Source organism: Takifugu rubripes, chromosome 7 (genome assembly GCF_901000725.2).
Source record: "Takifugu rubripes chromosome 7, fTakRub1.2, whole genome shotgun sequence".
Taxonomy (NCBI): Eukaryota; Metazoa; Chordata; class Actinopteri; order Tetraodontiformes; family Tetraodontidae; genus Takifugu; species Takifugu rubripes.
The window spans coordinates 12732449-12751401 of NC_042291.1; the positions used below are offsets into that span (position 1 = coordinate 12732449).

The 18953-nt window shown below is 45.6% G+C and overlaps 6 protein-coding genes across 13 annotated transcripts; 1 reads left to right on the plus strand and 5 right to left on the minus strand.

Annotated features, from left to right (window-relative positions):
- Window positions 1-39: 39 nt before the first annotated feature.
- Window positions 40-2774, minus strand: LOC101062616 (casein kinase II subunit beta). Of its 2 annotated transcripts, none has more exons than XM_003966113.3 (7): window positions 2364-2774; window positions 2001-2076; window positions 1454-1556; window positions 1137-1252; window positions 983-1058; window positions 685-874; window positions 40-590 (listed from the first exon to the last, which is right to left on the minus strand). In XM_003966113.3, exons 2-7 carry the CDS (start codon window positions 2070-2072, stop codon window positions 500-502), a joined length of 648 nt encoding a protein of 215 aa, XP_003966162.1. In that variant the 5' UTR covers window positions 2073-2076; window positions 2364-2774; the 3' UTR covers window positions 40-499. The 2 variants fall into 2 exon arrangements, with proteins under 2 accessions (XP_003966162.1, XP_011604056.1); XM_011605754.2 differs by having other exon boundaries at window positions 2001-2079.
- A 152-nt stretch (window positions 2775-2926) lies between these two features.
- Window positions 2927-4233, minus strand: LOC101062397 (allograft inflammatory factor 1). 2 transcript variants are annotated; one of them, XM_003966112.3, is made up of 6 exons: window positions 3932-4075; window positions 3780-3841; window positions 3627-3693; window positions 3494-3535; window positions 3193-3358; window positions 2927-3098 (listed from the first exon to the last, which is right to left on the minus strand). In XM_003966112.3, exons 1-6 carry the CDS (start codon window positions 3948-3950, stop codon window positions 3011-3013), a joined length of 444 nt encoding a protein of 147 aa, XP_003966161.1. In that variant the 5' UTR covers window positions 3951-4075; the 3' UTR covers window positions 2927-3010. The 2 variants fall into 2 exon arrangements, with proteins under 2 accessions (XP_003966161.1, XP_029695076.1); XM_029839216.1 differs by lacking the exon at window positions 3494-3535 and having other exon boundaries at window positions 3932-4233.
- Window positions 4226-5874, plus strand: LOC105416711 (uncharacterized). Its single transcript, XM_029839213.1, has 7 exons — window positions 4226-4459; window positions 4545-4844; window positions 4920-5222; window positions 5289-5492; window positions 5559-5597; window positions 5682-5728; window positions 5813-5874. Exons 1-7 carry the CDS (start codon window positions 4303-4305, stop codon window positions 5837-5839), a joined length of 1077 nt encoding a protein of 358 aa, XP_029695073.1. The 5' UTR covers window positions 4226-4302; the 3' UTR covers window positions 5840-5874.
- On the minus strand, window positions 5869-8241 carry LOC105416710 (uncharacterized). Of its 4 annotated transcripts, none has more exons than XM_011605749.2 (8): window positions 8103-8241; window positions 7671-7943; window positions 7305-7589; window positions 6994-7233; window positions 6654-6908; window positions 6286-6390; window positions 6181-6206; window positions 5869-6105 (listed from the first exon to the last, which is right to left on the minus strand). In XM_011605749.2, the coding sequence occupies exons 1-8, from the start codon at window positions 8194-8196 to the stop codon at window positions 6004-6006; spliced, it is 1380 nt and encodes a 459-aa protein (XP_011604051.1). In that variant the 5' UTR covers window positions 8197-8241; the 3' UTR covers window positions 5869-6003. The 4 variants fall into 4 exon arrangements, 3 of the variants coding, with proteins under 3 accessions (XP_011604051.1, XP_029695071.1, XP_029695072.1); XR_003889057.1 differs by having other exon boundaries at window positions 5877-6105; window positions 6286-6548; XM_029839211.1 differs by having other exon boundaries at window positions 5869-6206.
- Window positions 8242-8413: 172 nt separating this feature from the next.
- Window positions 8414-11021, minus strand: cyp21a2 (cytochrome P450, family 21, subfamily A, polypeptide 2). Its single transcript, XM_029838965.1, has 12 exons — window positions 10913-11021; window positions 10631-10822; window positions 10453-10542; window positions 10218-10372; window positions 10037-10132; window positions 9852-9962; window positions 9673-9759; window positions 9466-9546; window positions 9271-9384; window positions 8984-9150; window positions 8796-8899; window positions 8414-8722 (listed from the first exon to the last, which is right to left on the minus strand). Exons 1-12 carry the CDS (start codon window positions 11010-11012, stop codon window positions 8475-8477), a joined length of 1545 nt encoding a protein of 514 aa, XP_029694825.1. The 5' UTR covers window positions 11013-11021; the 3' UTR covers window positions 8414-8474.
- Window positions 11022-11280: 259 nt separating this feature from the next.
- tnxba (tenascin XBa) lies at window positions 11281-18724 on the minus strand. Of its 3 annotated transcripts, none has more exons than XM_029839414.1 (16): window positions 18589-18724; window positions 16501-17750; window positions 16296-16427; window positions 15289-16223; window positions 14091-15240; window positions 13897-14019; window positions 13655-13798; window positions 13419-13538; window positions 13183-13338; window positions 12998-13110; window positions 12789-12921; window positions 12554-12705; window positions 12380-12476; window positions 12141-12302; window positions 11765-11928; window positions 11281-11678 (listed from the first exon to the last, which is right to left on the minus strand). In XM_029839414.1, exons 2-16 carry the CDS (start codon window positions 17690-17692, stop codon window positions 11580-11582), a joined length of 4872 nt encoding a protein of 1623 aa, XP_029695274.1. In that variant the 5' UTR covers window positions 17693-17750; window positions 18589-18724; the 3' UTR covers window positions 11281-11579. The 3 variants fall into 3 exon arrangements, with proteins under 3 accessions (XP_029695274.1, XP_029695273.1, XP_029695272.1); XM_029839413.1 differs by having other exon boundaries at window positions 14091-15192; window positions 15241-16223; XM_029839412.1 differs by having other exon boundaries at window positions 14091-16223.
- Window positions 18725-18953: the final 229 nt, after the last annotated feature.

Sequence of the window (18953 nt, forward strand, 5' to 3'; positions counted from 1 at the left end):
TCCTCTGTGTGATGCAGAAGAACAAAAGGAATCGTGGTAAGAAATAAATATTTAATGCATTCACTTATTCCACAGTAAATATTGCTGTTGCTTGTTCAGAACTAAGTTTCACATCTGAGTTTCAACACTAAAAACATGAAAATAATCCTTGAGATTCAACATGCCTTCACCTCCCATTTCTGGATTTCCTGAATAGCGCCTGACTACTTTCAAACATACAGCTCTTTAAAAAGTAAAAAAACCAAACCAGGAATATTCAAAGATCTATTCTGCAGCAGGTTAAAGATTCTATGGCAGATAAGTAAAAACCTGTGAGGATGTGACATTTGCATTTATTTATAAGGAAGCAAAAAACTGGATTTAACGTCATCGGATGAACCAGTGAACACCAATTATGATGGCTCTGGAAACATGGACAGCTGTGGGCTTACAATCATTCACTGAATTACATGAAGCTTGTGTCACTTTAAACAAGTAGTCACTAAAATCAGAGGCGGATTTAGCGGATTGATTTCACGGGGCTCTTGAGACTGGACGCGGCCTGAAGTTGGAGTTGATAAGCCATGGGGTGAATTTTAAAACCATATAACCTGAAACCAAAACAAACAGGGTTTTATCCAGATGTGTAAACGTGCAACCAAAAAAAAAGCTGATTATGCCAACAGTAGTGTCACGTTAACTCACCTGGGCACAAACTGGTTGGCAGGACGCTTGGAGCGATACTCTGGGTGCACCATGAACAGCATGTGGGGGAAACCCGTCCCAAAATACGCTCCATCCGTGTGGTGATGTCTGGATAACTTTGGGGTGTAAACGTCCATGCATTTTGGACAATAAAGCTTCACCATAGCTTCTCCTGGGATGTCTGATAAGCCTACAGAGAAAAAGACGTCATTGAGGTTTGGCGCGTCTTCATGAACATCTCAACATCAATGTGGAATAGCGTAGAAACGGGCTCGGGAATTCAAAATTCCCAACTTGCCTATCGGAAGCGTGGATTGATTCTCACAATAGACCCTGGGACAGCACCCAAAATCCCCTTGCTGATACTTTTCCAGCTACAGAGAGCAAATTCAGAAAGGATTGTTTCTGGAGAAGAATTCTGTAGATATTTGACAGTAAGAAAGTGGCGTTACCATCTGTGCAATGCCTCTGTTTGTCAGGATGTAACGTGCGTGTATGAGCCCGTAAAGCATCTCTGCTGCTTGTTCTATCAGGTCATTCTGGTTGGGGTTATCTTCAAGTTCCTCATCTGTCAAATCAAGTAATTGTATCAGTCATGATTTAGACAAAAATCATCTTTTTTTTGCCAGTTGACCTTCCATCTTCTCTAATAAGTAACAGACCACACTTCATCAGAAAACTATAGTGAAGCTCCTGAAACTAATAAAATGGCTTTAAAATATTGTTTTTTTTTTATTGACATGATGTGGATAGTATTTTATTTTTTTACCTGGTTCCAGGTCAAGGATCATGTCCAATGCCTGGCGATAGTGAGGCACCTGCTCATTCAGGCCCGTCAGGTTAAACTTGTCCTGTATGTAGTCTTCATCAACCTGTAACACAAAATCGAGGAAGCTAAAGCACTACTAATAGCATTAATTAAGGCTCACTGCCAGAGCTTCCAATGTGGAAGCATAACATAAGCACTTAAAGGGATTCCACAGATGCTGCTACTAATGAAGAAAGCGAGAAGTTATATTTAGAATCAGATTGCGTGAGTGCTATCCTACAGCATCAGACACAACTGCAGGTTATACATTGAGGTCTAGTATTTATATTTACTGCCCTGTTAAGCACCTCATGACTTAACGGAGCAGATTAAGTAACAGTACATTTGGGTAATGAGAAGTCAAGGCGCTCCAATCGCTCCAGAAATCAACCCATTACGTAATAACCCCCCAATGAAAATAGTGGGTCCCCGGGAAATTGTATAATCTGCAGTATAGTCATGGAAGGAATCTGGGACTTTAATGGCTTCACTGTGAAGCAGGACTAACCTCGCAGAACAACTCATTGCCCCTCAGACCACAGAACCAGGATATCCAGGACACTTCCTCTGAGCTGCTCATGGTCCTGCTAACCACAACACAGTCGCACCATCAGTTATTGAACATGCAAACTGCTAGGTTAAGAGCTAATACCCCCCCAAAACCATTTCAAAAACTCTGAACAAAAACGTTTTAGCGTATAACATTTTATTTGAGTTCTTTGCTAGCTCTCGAGTATGCGACTGCTTATTAATTGACATAATTAGCATAACCAAAGATGATGTGGTAAATTCTCAATGTAGCTGAGTTGTTATTTGTGAGTATTGTTTCCCTTATATTGTTTATTTTGTATAGAAACGTATCTTTACTCACCCTTTTCTATAAAAGTAAAGACATCAACATCTACGCTAAGCTAATGTGTCCTCTCTCTAGATGACAAATTACTTCCGGTAAACGCTTCTTCTTTTGTACAATAGCGTTGAGCAAAAAGACAGAATTATGTTGCTGCCACCCTCTGGACAAAAATGATATTGCAATACTTAAGTGCATTACCTCGTAAGTGTGCTGGTATCACATTTATTAAATAAAATAGTCTAAGATAAATTATTCCCTGGCCCTGTGTTTTGCAGAAGCTGCATATTTTATCATTCTACAGACCAAATAATCACGTCGAATCCTGCAGATCCTAGATGATATAGAATTTTAAAAAGAATTCAAACAACTATCCCTTTTAAAACCACTGACTACAGATGAAAAATAGCCTCTTGGCTAACTTTGGCTCATTTACAGCAATGTTATTAATGTACTCTGTTCCCGTTGAAAGAAGAAAAAAATAATTAACATATTCTCTTTAGCAAAGATCCGTTGTAGTTAAAAGATTTAATTTGCCTTTAACACTAAATGTGCACCATGGCAGTGACCTCAGAAGACTAAAATTCCCCTTGTTTCTATTTTTATTGAAATAAAAATGAGAAACATTTCATTAATTTACACAGTTTGTGGTGCAAATTGGATCCCATTCAGGGCAGGTCTGAAAAGGTTTTGCGACCAGGTGGACCAACGACTTTTGACTCCTGCTCCTTCCCCATTCCTTCAAACATCAGGATCCTTCAGTGAGAAAAACAGTAAAGGATATTATATCATGTACATGTCGTCACTAGAAACCCACAGCTTCTTTAAGGTAGATGGCGTTCGTACTCACAGTTTGAGAATTGCATTTCTTTTCCCCAGCATCATATTTAGGAAGTCGTGGTAGCTGATTGTGTCTTTCGAGGCCCCACCAATCACCTCTGACATCATCTTTTTCAGTTCTAGGTGAGTCTTGGCCACTCCAAGTTTTTCAAGCATCCGTTTTAACCCCATTATGTCTAAAACAGAACAAATGGATGTTTTTGTTTCCGACCTGGGAAGGCAGCTTTGCAAGTCAGTGAAGGTAAAAATGTAAACAGTAGCTGTGTTTAAAAATAGTCTGGTTGCTAAAAATAAGACGTGTGCACGCGTACCTATGTCTCCTTGATCATTGAGATCAAACTCCATGTATTTATCTGTAAAACAGGGAATTGTGATTCTAAAAGCTCTGCCTGAGCACCAGTTCTGAAGCACTTATTTAAAACACCAGTAAATTGAAGCGCTCACTTTTAAACATTTCAAGTTTGGAGCCAAGGTCCTCCTCTTCGGCATATTGAGGATCTGACTGAAAAGCCTTGAAAAATAATAATCCAGCAAAAAGATCACGATAAAAAGCATGTTTTGTTTTTAAATATTTCCAATAAACCACTGGAGTTTCACCTCATTGATCGAGTTCAGTTTCTCTTCCTGGTGACTTTTGAGAAGTCCATACGCTTTGCCTCCTGCGACACAAGGAAACATCTCATGAATCAAGTCCCAAATCACTCAGTACAACAGTAAAACACACACCCCATTTTAGTTTTTAGCCAAACCTTGAACATTTTTCTCCATTTCCACGCGCAGTGGCTCGCTAACACCACCTAGAACGTGCCAAAACAACTAATGGTATTTCTGTCAACCCTCAAGAGGAAATGAAGTGTCAAAAGTTTCAGTTACCTCTATTCTGGTTCCTCTGTAGGCTGCAACACGCACGAGGACAACGTAATTACCCAGAGGGGGAATTACATATTTACACTGAACAGAAAAAAGTGCATTTACACTGAAAATATAAAAAAGTGCACCTTATTGGCTAAGGGGCCTGTAGTGTGCTACATGACTACCTCACCTGTGCTGCTGTGACAGCTCGAGATCTCTACTGGCCAAAGGGAAGTGCTTTGCTGCCCTGTGGTTAAAAGGCAGGTTCATGCGGCCGTGGAGTGAGCTAAAAAAAGAGCTGCATATAAATGAAACTGCACACAGTTGGGTCGTGTTTAGGTTCCTTTTAGTTGGAGAGACAATGGAATGTTTTCCTCTGTTTGTTCTGGGGCTTATGGTGCTGGTGGCCAAATCGCAGGATACCGGTGAGTCAATAGGTCCGTTTTTCTCTTCACCACCTCCTTCTATGCCGACTGTCCTCTCTTATGTTTTTCTTGCTTCATGTCGCAGTGATTGCAGTCTTAGACAGAGACACGGTTCTTCACTGCGCTGATTCTGAGGTGAATCTAGAGAACTGCCACAGAGTCAGATGGGTTAAATATTCTAAACACGCCAGGCAAATCCTCCTTTCCAAGCCTAAAACGCTCAACTTCCCTGATGCTGAACGAGTGGAATGGAGGCCTGATGGAAAGAGAAACCTTTCTCTTTGGCTGACCAGGGTGCAACCATCAGACACGGGGCTTTACAGCTGTGAAATCTGGCGAGGCTGGGAACGTGTTAACGTCCGAAACACGTCTTTAACATTCAAAGGTCAGATTTACTGCAACCCTCAACACTCCTTTGTGGATAAACCATGCGCCTTGAAAAGAAACGCTCCCCTTCCAGAGTGCAGAGGCCTGCCGGCTGTGAGGGCGGTGAAGGGCGCCTCCGCCAACCTGACCTGCCCGCTGGACGACAAGATGGCGACCCTGCCAGGACCCATAAACGTCTCCTGGGTGATGCTGAAAGTAGCCAAACCTTTACCAATCGCATCAGAACGGGCCGAAGTCAACGGGATGTCGCTGTCCTTCAGGTCTGTTGTTGGGAAGGATGCAAGCTGGTATAGATGCAACTACACGCTGGGAGACGGTCACCGCTGCTATGACATTAATCTGCAGGTCCAAGGTCAAGTGCTGAGCCATTACGAAGGTCAGATCTCTTTATTTCAAGGCCTAACGAATAACAAAACATATTATCACTATGATCGTGCATCAGATTCAGAGCTCTCCTCAACGCCTGTGATGGAATCCAGGGAGCAGGAGGATGAGGAGGTGAAGGAGGTGCAGCAGAGCATCAAACCTTTGGCTGCCGCTCTGACCGCCATCGTGGTCGCCATGGCTGCCGCAGCGGCTGGATTTTTCATGTACCGCAGACGCAAGAGTCACGCAGCGGCACCAGGAGCTCAGGCCTTCGAAGCAGGTCTGAAGGCTTCACTCACGCAGTCGTGCGGCAACAGCAGCGTTACTGTGCGCTCTCTCCGCACAGGTGCCCACACCAGCTCATACGACGAGTACGAGAACGCGGGTGAGCAGAGCGCCGCAGCCCACTCTGCTGCCAATGTTCCGCTCTTTTTATGATCCGCTTTCATTTCATTTTTTAATCTTGCAGACTACACAGTCTACAAACACAGCAGCATATATCAAGAGGCTCCTCAAGTATCTTTATTAAAATACTGTAAAAACATCACATTTGGGTTCACGTCACAAGAGGTGTAATGTTGTTTTCTTCCTCTTTTGCAGGTTGGCATTAATTCTTTCAGTTACTGAAAAGGTTTCCCTCCTGAGCTGGACCCCCCCCCCCCCCCCCCCCCCCCCAAAAAAAAAAAACCCTGGCTTATACCTTTTGAATTGCTCTTCAAAGAATTCTGTGAATTTTCCTCTTGAACTTTGGTGGAAAAACAGCAAAACAAACTACAGTTATGGTTTGAATTCTAGTTGACAGGCTGCAATAAATGATAAAAACTCTCAGCGGCCTCTTGTGTTGGTGGTTCCGGTGACTCATTTTGATCCTGACAAACTTCATAAATGTGAACCTGCAAAGAGGAAACGCAGTTAGTGTGATTTTCAGATAAAGAGCAAAGGTTCAAACCAAGGGTGTCTCTTCTCACCAGTCCGAGATTCAACTGTGCGTCACCTAAAAAATGGAGATGGAGTTCAGGCTTCCTCATTTGCTGATGTGCGTAAAGGTGTACTCACTGATCCAGTTTCAGTACCGGATTCTGCGTCCTGCTGTCGCCTCCAGTGCACGTAGATTCCTACAGCAGCGGGAACCGTGAGCAGAGTGAGGGGAAGAAGAAGCCACGCGGGCGACCACGGGGCTGAAAACAGTCGGCTGTTAGGTTCAACTCTGCTCCTCTCCCCTGTGGTTGCCATGGTGATGATCTCTCCTGTTCTGTGCCAGATTGCGTAACAGGCTGCACCTCTAGTCTTCTGTGTCCTCATATTTTGACCTTGCTTTACCCAAACTGTGCTGATTCTATTGAAAAACCTCAAATTTGTAATTAAACGACCCATTTATGGTGGCTCCGGTCCACCGGGGGTTCCGGCTCTGCCCCTGAAGGCCAGTTGGAGGCGTACTCACAGTTAATGGCGCGCCACTTCGTCGAGGCCATCACGACGCCATCGCTGAGCACCAGGCAGGTTAGATGATCCGCTGCTGCCGATGAAACGGGCAGAACCAGTCGGTTCCTCAGGGTCCTGTTAACACTCACTGATGCGTTCTGCCAGCCGTCTGCCCCGCCTCCCCTCCAGGCCAAACTGGAGTCTCCCTTGCACTCTCCGGCACAGGTGAGCACGCAGGTCAAGGCGAGGTGCCCCCCCCCTGACTCGGCTCTAACTGTACGGACACACATGGGAGAAGATGTAAAAGGTGGGAAGGGCGGGGCTCAATTCTGGGTTCGGGCCCACGTTCTCACACTCACCCTCCAGGGTTTGCAGGCTAATTCTGTTAAAGACCCTCTGCCGATCAGCGGAGTCGAGACACCGGTACTCCCCAGCATGGACGGTGCCGACCTTTGCAATGATCAGGGACGAGGAGCCTCTGCTCAGCGCCTCCCCGCCCAGGTCCCACTCCACGCTCCCACCCATGCCAAGAGAGGAAGTGTTGTGACAGGAGAGTGACACTGACTCACCCACTGAGGCAAACACTTTCTCAATACCATCTGAAAAAGACACACGGCTGCTTAGGAGTTCATTCTGCCCCCTTTTGGGGGGTATTTCTGGACTTTACTACCTCTCACTGTTGTTGTATGAGTGATGGAGGCTTTCAGCGTCCCGTTCTGGTACATGCAGCATTTCCATTTTCTGCGATGGTCAGTCGGTTTAGTGTTGATGAGCAGTTTTGAGAAGCACTCAGAGGGATTTTCTATGTGAAATCTTTTCCCGCTTGACAGCGTATCATGTTCAGATCTCCACTCCACATGAAAACCTCTGTTAATACAGCGTCTGTAGCCCTGATAGGTGTTTAGGAAACATTGAAGCTCTATGGTGCCATCTGCTGGACGGGAGCTCTCTGTAACTGGGACGTTCAAATACATTATAAAAATATAGTTAGCGGCCTAATCAAAGATATGTTTTGTAAACAGGATATCTCACTCACTTTCAATAATATAAAGCGAAACATTTGAATGAATTCCGTTGCTGTGGCATAAATATGTGCGTGCATCGGTCAAAATCAGATCATTAATCTTCAGGGAGCAGTCCTTTAGGAGTCTAAATCTGGGCATGTATGGATCCATCACCGTTCCAGCGTTCACCACTGCAGATACGGACCCAAACTCCCCAATCACGTTCCAGCTGACAGAGGAGCAGGTGTTAACGGTTGGAACTCCGCACGGCAAGGTCACGTCATCTCCCCTTAACACAACCTGATCTGCGGGTGGTGACAGCAGAGCTTTTCAAATGTATTCTGTCGAAATATCATTTGATTAAAGACTATTTGGAAATGGAAGGAAGAGTACCATCAGTCCAGAAGTTCCACTAAAAACTGTACACTTAATAGAGGATTTTTTTAATTTCCCCCCATAATTACCTGATTTTTGTAATCCTGCCCGTGTCAAAGAAAGAAGACAGAGTAGCGGTAAAGACAGAGAAGTCGTCGTCCTCCTCCCTGAAGCCATCTTCATTTTGGCATTGATTGCTACATCCTCTTCCAAGCCCACTGCAGCAGCATTTGCAAAACACTTTTTCAGGAAATGAGAGTGATGCAACTCTTTTTCTCAGTGCACGAGTGGTACACTGCAATTTTTGCATTTCAATCATTTGAAAAACACTTTAGCCACACAAAACGCATGCGCGTCTGCAAAGAAACCATTCGAGATTTGGATAAGATGTATACTTTTTTTATTTCCAATGTTATTTACATTGTAACCTTGTTTATCTGCACACATAATGTCCAACAAGATTAAGGCCCAGTCCGGGGACGTGCTATGACTGTAAAGGACTTGATTTTAAGCACGACGCTAGCCACCCCCCTCAGGTCGGGCAGAGGTGCTTCACTGTCGGGAAGGACAAAGCAAAAATCTCTCAGCAGGTATGCAGTGAAGAGAAAGAGCTCCATCTTAGCCACAGTCTCCCCCAGACAGAGTCGCGCTCCGCCTCCGAAGGGGATCAGGGCGCGGGTGGAGCCCCCTCCTCCCTCCAGAAAGCGCTCTGTAACAGACAGAGTGGGTTTAAAGAAATACTTCAACAGGTATGAAGAACAGACCCCTGAAGAGAGTCGCACCAGGTTTGAAGCTATATGGGTCCGACCAAACTTCGGGATCGTGGTGAGCTCCAAACAGATTAGGGATGATGATTGTGTTTCTGGGGATGAAGTAACCTGCAATACTGAACATCAAAGTCAAAACAATGTTAACAGGAGAAGCTATTTTTAATAGTTTAACACATTCTGTGGGCCTTAGTCCTTCTGACCTGCTGTCTCTGATGGCTTTGTGCGGCACCGCCAGTGGGGCGACGGGCCTGAGCCTGAGAACTTCATGTATGAGCGAGCAAAGGATGGGGAGCCTCTGTCTGTCACTGTATTTGGGGTAACGTCCCTCCAGCACCGTGCACAGCTCCTCGTAGACCTTTGTCTGAAACTAAAGATGAGCAAGGGAGACGATGAGATCCAGCCCAGGGTGTGTATATATGAACGTGGTTGTACAGTGGGGCGGAAAGGGGTTGTGTGTGTGTGTGTGTTTTTTGGGGGGGGGTCGTACCTCTGGTCTGTGCAAGAGGAAAGCCACAGTCCAGTTCAGCCAGGCTGCAGTGGTCTCGGACCCCCCGATGAGAAGATCTACAGTTGCCATGTGGACATGCATGTCTGTCAGGACCTGGAGACATCGACAATGGCATCCAGGTCTTTAAGACCCCAACAAAGGAACACACACTGCAGCGAAGAACGGTGATCTCACCACTCCAGGTTCTGTCTGATGCCTGTCAACCCCTTCAAGGAGAGATCCTGTGATCACATCTGTCCTTCTGTGCCCCTCTGACTGCGCACAGCACAAAACACACTGGTTGATTTAACAGAAACACTCCCCAGTTCAAGTCTGATTTATTTTTTCGCTCATGCTCCCGAGAACCATCCAAGGAGCCTCGCTGATGGGTCTGAGCTTCACCTTGAACTGGTTGAGATGTTTCCTGATGATTTCATCTCTCCTGCTGACCTCCCTCAGGAGACGAGAAAACACGGGATTGGGGAATTTCTTGTGGAAAACAGACAACACAACATAAGCCGTCGTGCTGCAGCCAGTGTCGGCCTGTCCTAATACTGCACAGTGGAATAAACAGCACTGACTCTGAGCAGAGGGAACGTATCAAGAGCAGAGATCCAAGTGGAGCCCCAGAGAGCCACAATCTCATTCAGACAACGGTGCAGCTGTTGCAGCTCTGAGGAGCTTTTGTCGTACTGTAAAACACGGAGAGCAGTGTTTAAATCAGGATTCCTGGACTCGGAATGCCACGAGGACAACAAATACTCACTTCTTTTCCAAACACCAAAGTAATGATGACGTTACTGGCGGCCACAGTAAAATCCTCAGACAGATCCACGGCGCCGCCCCGATAGTCAACCAACACCTGTAAACAGTTGCATTCCGATATTTTATTTTATTTTATTTCCAGCTGTTGATCACATGATGGGAAGCTCCTCGTGTCCTGTCACCTTTCTCAGTTGGAGCGCTTGTCTCTCTATCACATTGTGCAACGAGTGCTTGCAACAGCGCTGCAGGGCGCCGTGGACGAGGCGGCGAAGGGCCTTCCACTCCTCTGTGTAGTCCCCCAGAGAGATGTTGCGCCCGCCGCCGGACACGATATCAGCTTACAAAAGGTTACGAAAGGTCATGAATGCCATCGTGCGGCTCACAGGAGCAATGCTTGGGCAAAATGAGTGGTTTTACCAGTGTATGAGACAGCTCTCCCAGCAAAGTCGGACCATTTCTTCACCAGCGCCTCTCTTATGATGTCGCTGCTGTTGAGCACAATCATGGCTGCAGAAAATCACAGAAGAGCATTATGAGGTTTATGAACTATAGAGGAGAAATCGCTCTTTCTGAATATGCAATTCCGTGTGATTACTTGTGTTTCCACATTTAAGGCGGTAGATGTTCCCGTACCGCTTTGCCAGGTTGGTCAGGTGTATCGGCAGGTGGTCGTGCATCAGCTCCGTCATGTTGCCGATAAGAAAGCGACAGGGAGGACCAGGGATGGGAGGAGATGAGGGCCGGAGAGGGAGCTGCCAGAGGGACAGCGGCAGGTTCCGTTTCACAGCTGGAGGAGCAGAGAAAGACGAACAAAAGAGGAAAGAACACATTCGATCAAGGTCAATCAAGTGCTTTCCAACCATAACTCAATACTCACTTTCCTCGTGGTATTTCTTAACACATTTGTCCCTCAGTAACATCAGCAGCAAAACAAGGAGGGCCGCAGCTCCGATAGCTGCAAGTACTTCCACTGACATGTTCCGTCTTCTTGCTTAATCCAAATCTGAAAAAGAGGCTCAACACCCTCCTTCCCTCATTTATAGTTCTCTCTTACACCACTGAGCTTCGTGGATTGTTGATGTTTTGACTAAAACCAAGGACATCCACATATCTACGTAGATTAAAACGGATGTGGCCTACATGTAACAACAGACGGCCCCATAAACACGGCGAAGGGCACGATAACATATCAGTGTGGTTGAGCATTGGCAGTCGCTATAGTTTATGTAACATTTAAGCATATCTGTGAGGCAACCAATGTAGAAAAAAAGAGAGACAAGCGTTAGACCCACATTAGCCACATTTATTTTAATACAATGAGACAGTGCATATTTCAATACAGTAGCTGTGAGGTGATGTACCACGACATCAGAGGCACAAGAGTAGAAATGTATACAACAGGGAACTGGGCGATGTGCCCCGTTCTGTTGTGATATTTCCAGAGGGAAAAAAAACATACAAATCGAGCTAAGGGTGCTGAAAGTGGAACTATGTGACAACTGTCAGGGTTTAAGGTTGAAAAACCCGCAAGGACTGCTGGGTGCTTAGCCATGAGTTGCAGGAGAGAACCTTGATGGTCTGACCTTCATCTCAGTGAAGGGAATGGAGACATCTTTCCCTTTCCAGTCTATCCAGACGATTCCCTGTGAAGAACACAGAAAGAAAAGGTGAGAACAATCACTGTTGTGGTGGGTGACAGAAGGTCACCTCTGCAGGGGATCAGCCGTACCTGATTGTCATGGTTGGCCCCGTAAATACCGTTGAGGTTGGTCTTGTAACAGTTCTTGTACCACCAGCCTCCCATGTAAGACCTGGCACAGTGGATTCCCAGAGGATCAGGGTTCTTGTCCCAAGATGAGAATGGACGACTGTTATGGTACCTCATGGAGTCACCTGACAGAGCAAAAGAAAGATTATTTCTCCTCTTCATCTTTCCTTACTTCCACTGTGGCTCATGTACGTGGGCAATAATGCATCAGTTATGTTCCAGAATATAAAGCTAACCGGACTTCTAACCAAGTTTCTGTTCAACAGCCAGGGGTGGTAGTGCATTACTTGGCCTTATTATTTCTACCATTGGGTGTCTTCCTCACTAAAATTGTCACCTGCATTTCCGGTGTAACCAGACACTGTCAGAGTGTAGTGCCTCTCCTTTGAATCGATGGAGAAGTTAGCATAGTGAGCATAAACAGTTTTATTTCCATATCGCATATCCACTCTCAGACTCATGGGGCCGACGCTGGTCAGGTTGTAGAGAACATCATTTCCTGAAATAGCCGAAAATAAAGATTTAAAAAAAGAAAATTAAAATGATTGAGATAAGAAAATCCTGCATCAACTTTACCGAGCCAGAATTCTTCACTGAGGTTTCCGAATCCGGCACTGTACTCAGTCCAGGTTCTGTAGAAATCCGTCCTTCCATTCATCCTCCTCTGGAACACCTAGGAACACACATCACATCGTCATTCTTCCACTTTCTTCCCATTCAAAGTTGAAGAATGCAGCAGTTTGTCCTCACTGTCCAGCCGCCTCCATCGGTCTCCATGTCACAATACACGCGGACCGACCGTCCCTCTTTTCCCTGGGGGTAGATGTCCACCTCCCCTGACTCCAGAGCTCCGTTTAGTAGCTCCTGGGAGCAATCAGTAGGGAAGGGGAACCGTAGTTTGCCTGAACGACAAAAAAGCAAACAAATGAAATATTACGGAGATACTGATAATTTAATTTTTAATTAAAAAAAAAAAAAAAGATACCAGTGATGAATTCTGTTGTGACTATAGATGTGTAGCGGCCATCTCTCTCTCCCTGAACCAGAACAATGTAACGCGACATTGGCAGCAGGCCTGTCAGCTTATACTCTGTCATGGTTCCATCCAAGATCACCTCCTGAAGAAACAGGAGTTAATCTACACTTCTTTCTATCCTTTACTGCACTGGTTAGTGCTTCTGCTTAGACCTTCACCTTTGTCTCCTCTCCAGCCACCTGGTAGATCAGCCTGTAGCTATGGTAGACGACTGTGGAGGTTCTCCAGATGATCACTGCGTAGCGGGCACTGACCTCACTGGCTTTGACCACTGAGGAACATAGAAGCAAAAGTGTTTAGCTGACACATCTGGTAGAAATGTTCATCTCTTCTTTGATCTTACAATTAGCAGTGGTAAATGTGGTTGAGACGGCCATGCTCTGGTGACTGTCCTTCTGACTCAGGACTTTAACTGTGTACATGGTGCCTCTCTGCAGGCCTCTCAGCTGGTGTTCCACCGAGTTCCCAGACAACATCACAGTCACGGTCACATTAGGAGCTGTGGTAAAAGGAGAGTTCATCAGACTCGGCTTTTCCGTTCACGTGTTTTCATTAACTCGTTTCATCGCCCACACTCACTCTTGGAGGACTCATAGCTGATGATGAAGCGATCTACTTTTCCCAAACTGGGGGTCCATTGCAGCAGAGCTTTGGTATCTGTCACGTTGACGACTCTAAGATGTGTTGGAGGGGCGGGTACTGCCAAGAGAAGAAACACAAGGCTAAAATTGTGCGTTGTAGCTACCTGACTACACAAGTACTTCCTGAGTAAAGGTTAACAGGTCTGTCTACACTGTAAACTCATGAAAGTGTACCTGTGGTTATGATGGATGTTAGAGCATCACTCTGGGTTCTGCCTTGTGTAGCCATGACAGAAACTATGTAGGAGGTTCCAACAGATAACTTGGTGAGAACCACATGAGATTGCTGAGAGCTCACGGTCACATAATGGTACTCTCCTAATCAGCACAGGTAAATAAAGACAATTAGTATTTGTTGATTGATCAATTATTGAGTGTTTTGTTGTATCTCGGGTACTGTCAGCATTCGAACAGACCTGTGACAATGTTGGTGTATGTGATCCGGAAGGCTGCGTACGTTGTCTTTGGTTTGGACCAGGAAACACTGAGGGAGGACTCTGTCACATTACTGAAAACCATCTCTGTGGCTGGTTCTGGACCTGGAGAGAGAAGAGGGGACTGTTTCCATCTGCATTGCTGACCTATAGTGAACAACATTGACAGACTTTACCTGTGACTGTGGTTACTCTGTGGATCTTTGACCTCCTCTGTGCTGCACTGCCGTAGATTTGAAGGACATACGCTGTGTTTGGCCGAAGGTTGCTGAACTCCACAGAGCGCACGTTTCCAGGGATCACCATGGAGATTCTTCTGGTTTCAGCTTTGCCTCTTGACTCAGACACCACAGTGGTGTTGCTGCTTTCAGTCGGTACCTGGACTCTAGCCGTTGTGTTCTTTATCGTGTAAGTCTTGACTTCTTCAAAAGTCTCCTCCTCAAACTCCTCATGATCAACCTGGGTACCTTCTGTCAACGATTCTGTCCTGATCAATGTGAAGTTTTTGAACATTCCTTGTGGTGCTGACCACATGAGAGTGAAGCTGTAGGAGGAGACATTGGCAACCTTCACCGAACCTAATCCAGATCCTCCCAGAACCCTCACACTGCCAGAGCCTTGCGTTGTTGTTTTGTCCCGCGTGTCCTGTCCCTCACTCAATATTGACACCCCTGTACCATTAACTAAATCCTGACTCCTCTGTAAAACTTTGTCTTCTGTGTCTTTTACAATTTTGATAACTTCAGTGCTTTTGTTGTCAGTGGATTGCGAAGGCATTGCATCTCCTTTGACCTTCTTGATGTTTTTCTGGCCAACTGATTGAACAACACTCTTCTCAGGTAGAGTAGAGTGCTCCGAAGACTCCTTCTCTACTTTGTTTTTTTTAGTTCCAACACTTTTGGACAGAGTTATCAAGGTTTTTGAGGAACTAGTTGATGTCTTTACATTACTCTGGGTTCTGTTTGTTTGAGGTTCATCTTTTAACTGTTCAGAATTAGAATATGTTTTGCTGGTAGTTCCAAGTTTTACTTCAGGTTTTTGTACCTTTTTAGAAGCTGTCACTGTTTTTTCTTTGCGGGATTCCTCTTGGTTTCCTTTATCATGCTTCACTTGAACCTGAGAAACAGTTGGGTGAGTGGTCTTTGCTGCTCCAGAGTCTTTAGTAGGTGTTTTCTTTGTCGAAACTTCTTGCTTTGTTTGTGTTTTACTGAGACTCAGTTTAGTGAAAGTTCCGGTAGTCACTTTGGGTTTAGCATCAGCATCTTTGATTTCAGTAACCTTCTTCTGTTCCTTTCCCTGCAAAAGAGTGCTCTCTCCTTCCATAACCTTCTTCTGTTCCTTTCCCTGCAAAAGAGTGCTCTCTCCTTCCATAACCTTCTTCTCCTCCTTTCCCTGGGAGATAGTGTTCTTTCCTTCCATAACCTTCTTTTCCTCCTTGCCCTGTGAGAGAGTGTTCTTTCCTTCCGTAACCTTCTTCTCCTCCTTTCCTTGCGAGAGAGTGTTCTTTCCTTCCATAACTGTTTTCTCCTCCTTGCCCTGCGAGAGAGTGTTCTTTCCTTCCATAACCTTCTTCTCCTCCTTTCCTTGCGAGAGAGTGTTCTCTCCTTCTGTAACCTTCTTCTCCTCCTTTCCTTGCAAGAGAGTGTTCTTTCCTTCCGTAACCTTCTTCTCCTCCTTTCCTTGCGAGAGAGTGTTCTTTCCTTCCGTAACTTTTTTCTCCTCCTTGCCCTGCGAGAGAGTGTTCTTTCCTTCCGTAACCTTCTTCTCCTCCTTTCCTTGCGAGAGAGTGTTCTTTCCTTCCGTAACCTTCTTTTCCTCCTTGCCCTGTGAGAGAGTGTTCACTCCTTCCGTAACCTTCTTCTCCTCCTTTCCTTGCGAGAGAGTGTTCTTTCCTTCCGTAACCTTCGTCTCCCCCTTTCCTTGCGAGAGAGTGTTCTTTCCTTCCGTAACTGTTTTCTCCCCCTTGCCCTGCGAGAGAGTGTTCTTTCCTTCCGTAACCTTCTTCTCCTCCTTTCCTTGCGAGAGAGTGTTCTTTCCTTCCGTAACCTTCTTCTCCTCCTTGCCCTGCGAGAGAGTGTTCTTTCCTTCCGTAACCTTCTTTTCCTCCTTGCCCCGTGAGAGAGTGTTCTTTCCTTCCGTAACCTTCTCCTCCTTGCCCTGTGAGAGAGTGTTCTTTCCTTCCGTAACCTTCTTCTCCTCCTTGTCCTGTGAGAGAGTGTTCTCTCCTTTGGTCTGGGCACTGCTTTTGTCTTTTTCTCCTTGCACTGTCACTGTCTTCCCTGTTGATTTGGCCTTTCCTTTGACAGCTTCTGAAACAGCATTAATACATGTTCCTGTCAAGGACTCTTTAGTAAATTTAGATGATTTTTCCCCCCACTTACTTTTGATGCACTCAGCTCCTTGGGCACAATTGCTGCAGTCTGGCCCCATGAACCCCTGCTGGCAGACACATTTCCCCTTCTGGCATTCCCCATTGCCACTACAGTCATTTGGACAGTTGACAGAACACGGACCTGCAAAACAACAAAAGTAAGTTATGAAATGATCGTATAAAAAGTTGGATCTAATAGAACCAGAATATCCTACAGTTATCCTTTAGGGAGGACATCTCTTTTTCCAAGCGGGCCACACGCTCCTTCAGGGCACTCATCTCAGTCTCACACCCCCCTGAACAGCCACCGGGCAACAAGCTGATCTTATGGGTCATAACCAAAGGAGCTCCGGGCTTCAGCTTCAACTCCTGCTCCTTAATGTTGACTGACTCACAGCCATCACTGATGACCACCTGGATCTGTTGTGCTGCGGCAGGCTTCTCTTTTGGAGTTATGTCTTTGCTGTTTGAAGCTGCTTGATTAGCAGATGTTACTGCAGAACCTCCAGCTGTTATGTTCTTTGTTGGAGCAGCTGGAACTGCTGCAACCTTCTTTGCGTCGCTGCTGGATGGAGATTTATCTACAACAGTCTGATTGACTGAGGGTGCTGACTTGTTTTTGGCAACTTTCTGACCACTGGCAGGGTCTGTCTTTGGAGATGTTGACTGAACATTTTGAACCACAGGGGGGGCGGGTTTGTCTTTGGCAGTCTTCCCATCACTGGTTGAAGAGGATTTGACTGTAACGGTCTGATTTAGCACAGGTTGGAGTTTGTCTTTGGTGGTTTTGATGCTGTTTGTTGATGCAGACCTTGTGGATGCTGACTGAAGAGTTGGACCTCCAGTGGGGGCAGTCTTCTCTTTTGGAGACTTCCCATCATTGGCCAAGGGAGGTTTGACTGTAACGGTCTGATTGAGCACAGGTTGGAGTTTGTCTTTGGTGGTTTTAGCACTGTGGTTTGAGGCAGACTTTGTGGACGCTGACTGAAGGTTTAGGGCTCCAGCGGTGGCGGGCTTGTCTCTGAGAACCTTCACATTAGTAGCTGAAGGGGATTTTGTGGAAACAGTTTGATTAACTGCTACTGCATGCTTGTCTTTGTTGGCGATGGTGCCACTGGCGGGAGTAGACTTTACTGCTACTGACGGAGTGGTTTGGATTACTGATGGGCTGGGTTTGCTTTTGGCGGTCGCAGGAGCAGGCAAAACTGTTTGATTGACTGTGCTTGGCTTTAGGGTTGTGGGAACGGCCTGTTTGGGGGGGGCCGCAGTGGTTTTCGGTTTCGACGGGGTGAAAGCGGCATTAAGTTTGGTCACATCGCTTCCTGTCGGGTTTCTCCTCTCATTGGATGTGGATTGGAATGATGGAAATGGGGTGAGAAGGAGGAGAAGTCCAAGAGTAAACAGCATCTCGGGCTCAGAGTGAAATCCAGAGACAGAAAAATTAGGAACTCCTTTCTAAAGGACTCTGCAGAAAAACAAACAAAAGAGACACAAAAGTGAGGTATGGGTGCATCAAGTCTATCAGATCTTTGTCAGGTCATCTTTTGTTGCTTTTTTTTAACAAAATGGATCCTGCTGTCTGCTCCTTCTCAACCAGCTTCACATTCACAAAGTTCCCATTTTTAATTAAATCTTGAAAATCAACATGACAAAAGCTTAGTATAATTAAGGCTTGCATCCATTTATGAAGCTGTAATAGAATCTAGAGTGAAAACGTGTTGAAACTGAACAAAATAATGGATAAAAAATCAAGTTGCAATGTTTTCAGTCAATGGTTTGACTTTAAACAGGAAGGAAGACGGCGACTCGAGTAGGAAGTACCAGGCGTCTACAGGCAACAGTGTATCACTGTATAGAACCGTGAGACACTGTATGTCTTTCACTATACAGAAACTTATATAATCCTCTCCACCCGCAAGTCATAAAACCGCTCACAAAAATATTTAGAGTCTGAGAGGAGTCAATCAGCGAGACTGCAGATGTATTCAGATGCTGCGTGTCAATTGCAAGGCAACTTTAAATGTGTTGCCTGAAATAACGGACTCACTGGCTGTGACAAAAACTGAGATATTAAAAAAGAGAGATAAAAATGTAAACTGTCGCAGTAGCATCTGTCTACCTGGACGAGAAAATAGTAGATGAATCAAAAGGATGTATCCCTTTTACCTGCCATTCGGAACCGTCCACTGCTGAACCAAACATCAGATCTTAAACACATTCATCACTGCTGAAGCATCAGCACACACAGAATTCCAGGTCCAGCTTAAACGGGTCAAGTTGACCACATCAAACCTTCCACTTACCAGAACGATACTCTGCTTCTCGGCTTTGTCTTCGTGTTTGTGTCCATCCGACTGCCTGAACAGCTCGAATAAATATGATGGGATGTGATCTGAGAGGAGAGATGTGAGAGAAAGGACGACACTAGAAAGGAGGAGAGTGATAAAGTGAGTGCCTACTTAAGACCCCCCACCCACCTCCCCACCCACCTCCACACCTACTGGCCCCACTCGCTCAACCACCAGGGAAAATATTTGCATTGAACCCACAAAAAGACTGGAATTTTACACGGATTTGCACGTAAAATTTAATCGCCGGCATGGTTACACCCTCTTCAGGTACCTGCAGGTCAGTTTTTTGACAAGTAATTAACAATTCCACTGGTGCA

Excerpts from the sequence above, each read along its gene's own strand:
- LOC101062616 (XM_003966113.3), bottom strand. The coding sequence starts at position 2,072 with ATGAGCAGCTCAGAGGAAGTGTCCTGGATATCCTGGTTCTGTGGTCTG. Across the intron at positions 1,059-1,136 it reads ACAGAGGCATTGCACAGATG|CTGGAAAAGTATCAGCAAGG; the intron begins GTAACGCCACTT and ends TGCTCTCTGTAG. Across the intron at positions 591-684 it reads GCCAACCAGTTTGTGCCCAG|GTTATATGGTTTTAAAATTC; the intron begins GTGAGTTAACGT and ends TTTTGGTTTCAG.
- LOC101062397 (XM_003966112.3), bottom strand. Across the intron at positions 3,536-3,626 it reads CAAACTTGAAATGTTTAAAA|ATAAATACATGGAGTTTGAT; the intron begins GTGAGCGCTTCA and ends CCTGTTTTACAG. Across the intron at positions 3,099-3,192 it reads AGAAATGCAATTCTCAAACT|GATCCTGATGTTTGAAGGAA; the intron begins GTGAGTACGAAC and ends TTCTCACTGAAG.
- LOC105416711 (XM_029839213.1), top strand. The coding sequence starts at position 4,303 with ATGCGGCCGTGGAGTGAGCTAAAAAAAGAGCTGCATATAAATGAAACT. Across the intron at positions 4,460-4,544 it reads GGCCAAATCGCAGGATACCG|TGATTGCAGTCTTAGACAGA; the intron begins GTGAGTCAATAG and ends TTCATGTCGCAG. Across the intron at positions 5,493-5,558 it reads AGCTCAGGCCTTCGAAGCAG|GTGCCCACACCAGCTCATAC; the intron begins GTCTGAAGGCTT and ends CTCTCCGCACAG.
- LOC105416710 (XM_029839211.1), bottom strand. The coding sequence starts at position 8,196 with ATGAAGATGGCTTCAGGGAGGAGGACGACGACTTCTCTGTCTTTACCG. Across the intron at positions 7,944-8,102 it reads GGCAGGATTACAAAAATCAG|ATCAGGTTGTGTTAAGGGGA; the intron begins GTAATTATGGGG and ends CACCACCCGCAG. Across the intron at positions 6,391-6,653 it reads GAAGTGGCGCGCCATTAACT|CCCCGTGGTCGCCCGCGTGG; the intron begins GTGAGTACGCCT and ends GACTGTTTTCAG.
- cyp21a2 (XM_029838965.1), bottom strand. The coding sequence starts at position 11,012 with ATGTCAGTGGAAGTACTTGCAGCTATCGGAGCTGCGGCCCTCCTTGTT. Across the intron at positions 10,823-10,912 it reads TAAGAAATACCACGAGGAAA|CTGTGAAACGGAACCTGCCG; the intron begins GTGAGTATTGAG and ends CTGCTCCTCCAG. Across the intron at positions 9,760-9,851 it reads ATACGTTCCCTCTGCTCAGA|AAATTCCCCAATCCCGTGTT; the intron begins GTCAGTGCTGTT and ends GTTTTCCACAAG.
- tnxba (XM_029839412.1), bottom strand. The coding sequence starts at position 17,692 with ATGCTGTTTACTCTTGGACTTCTCCTCCTTCTCACCCCATTTCCATCA. Across the intron at positions 12,922-12,997 it reads TGGCTGGAGAGGAGACAAAG|GAGGTGATCTTGGATGGAAC; the intron begins GTGAAGGTCTAA and ends CTGTTTCTTCAG. Across the intron at positions 12,706-12,788 it reads CACAACAGAATTCATCACTG|GCAAACTACGGTTCCCCTTC; the intron begins GTATCTTTTTTT and ends TTTGTCGTTCAG.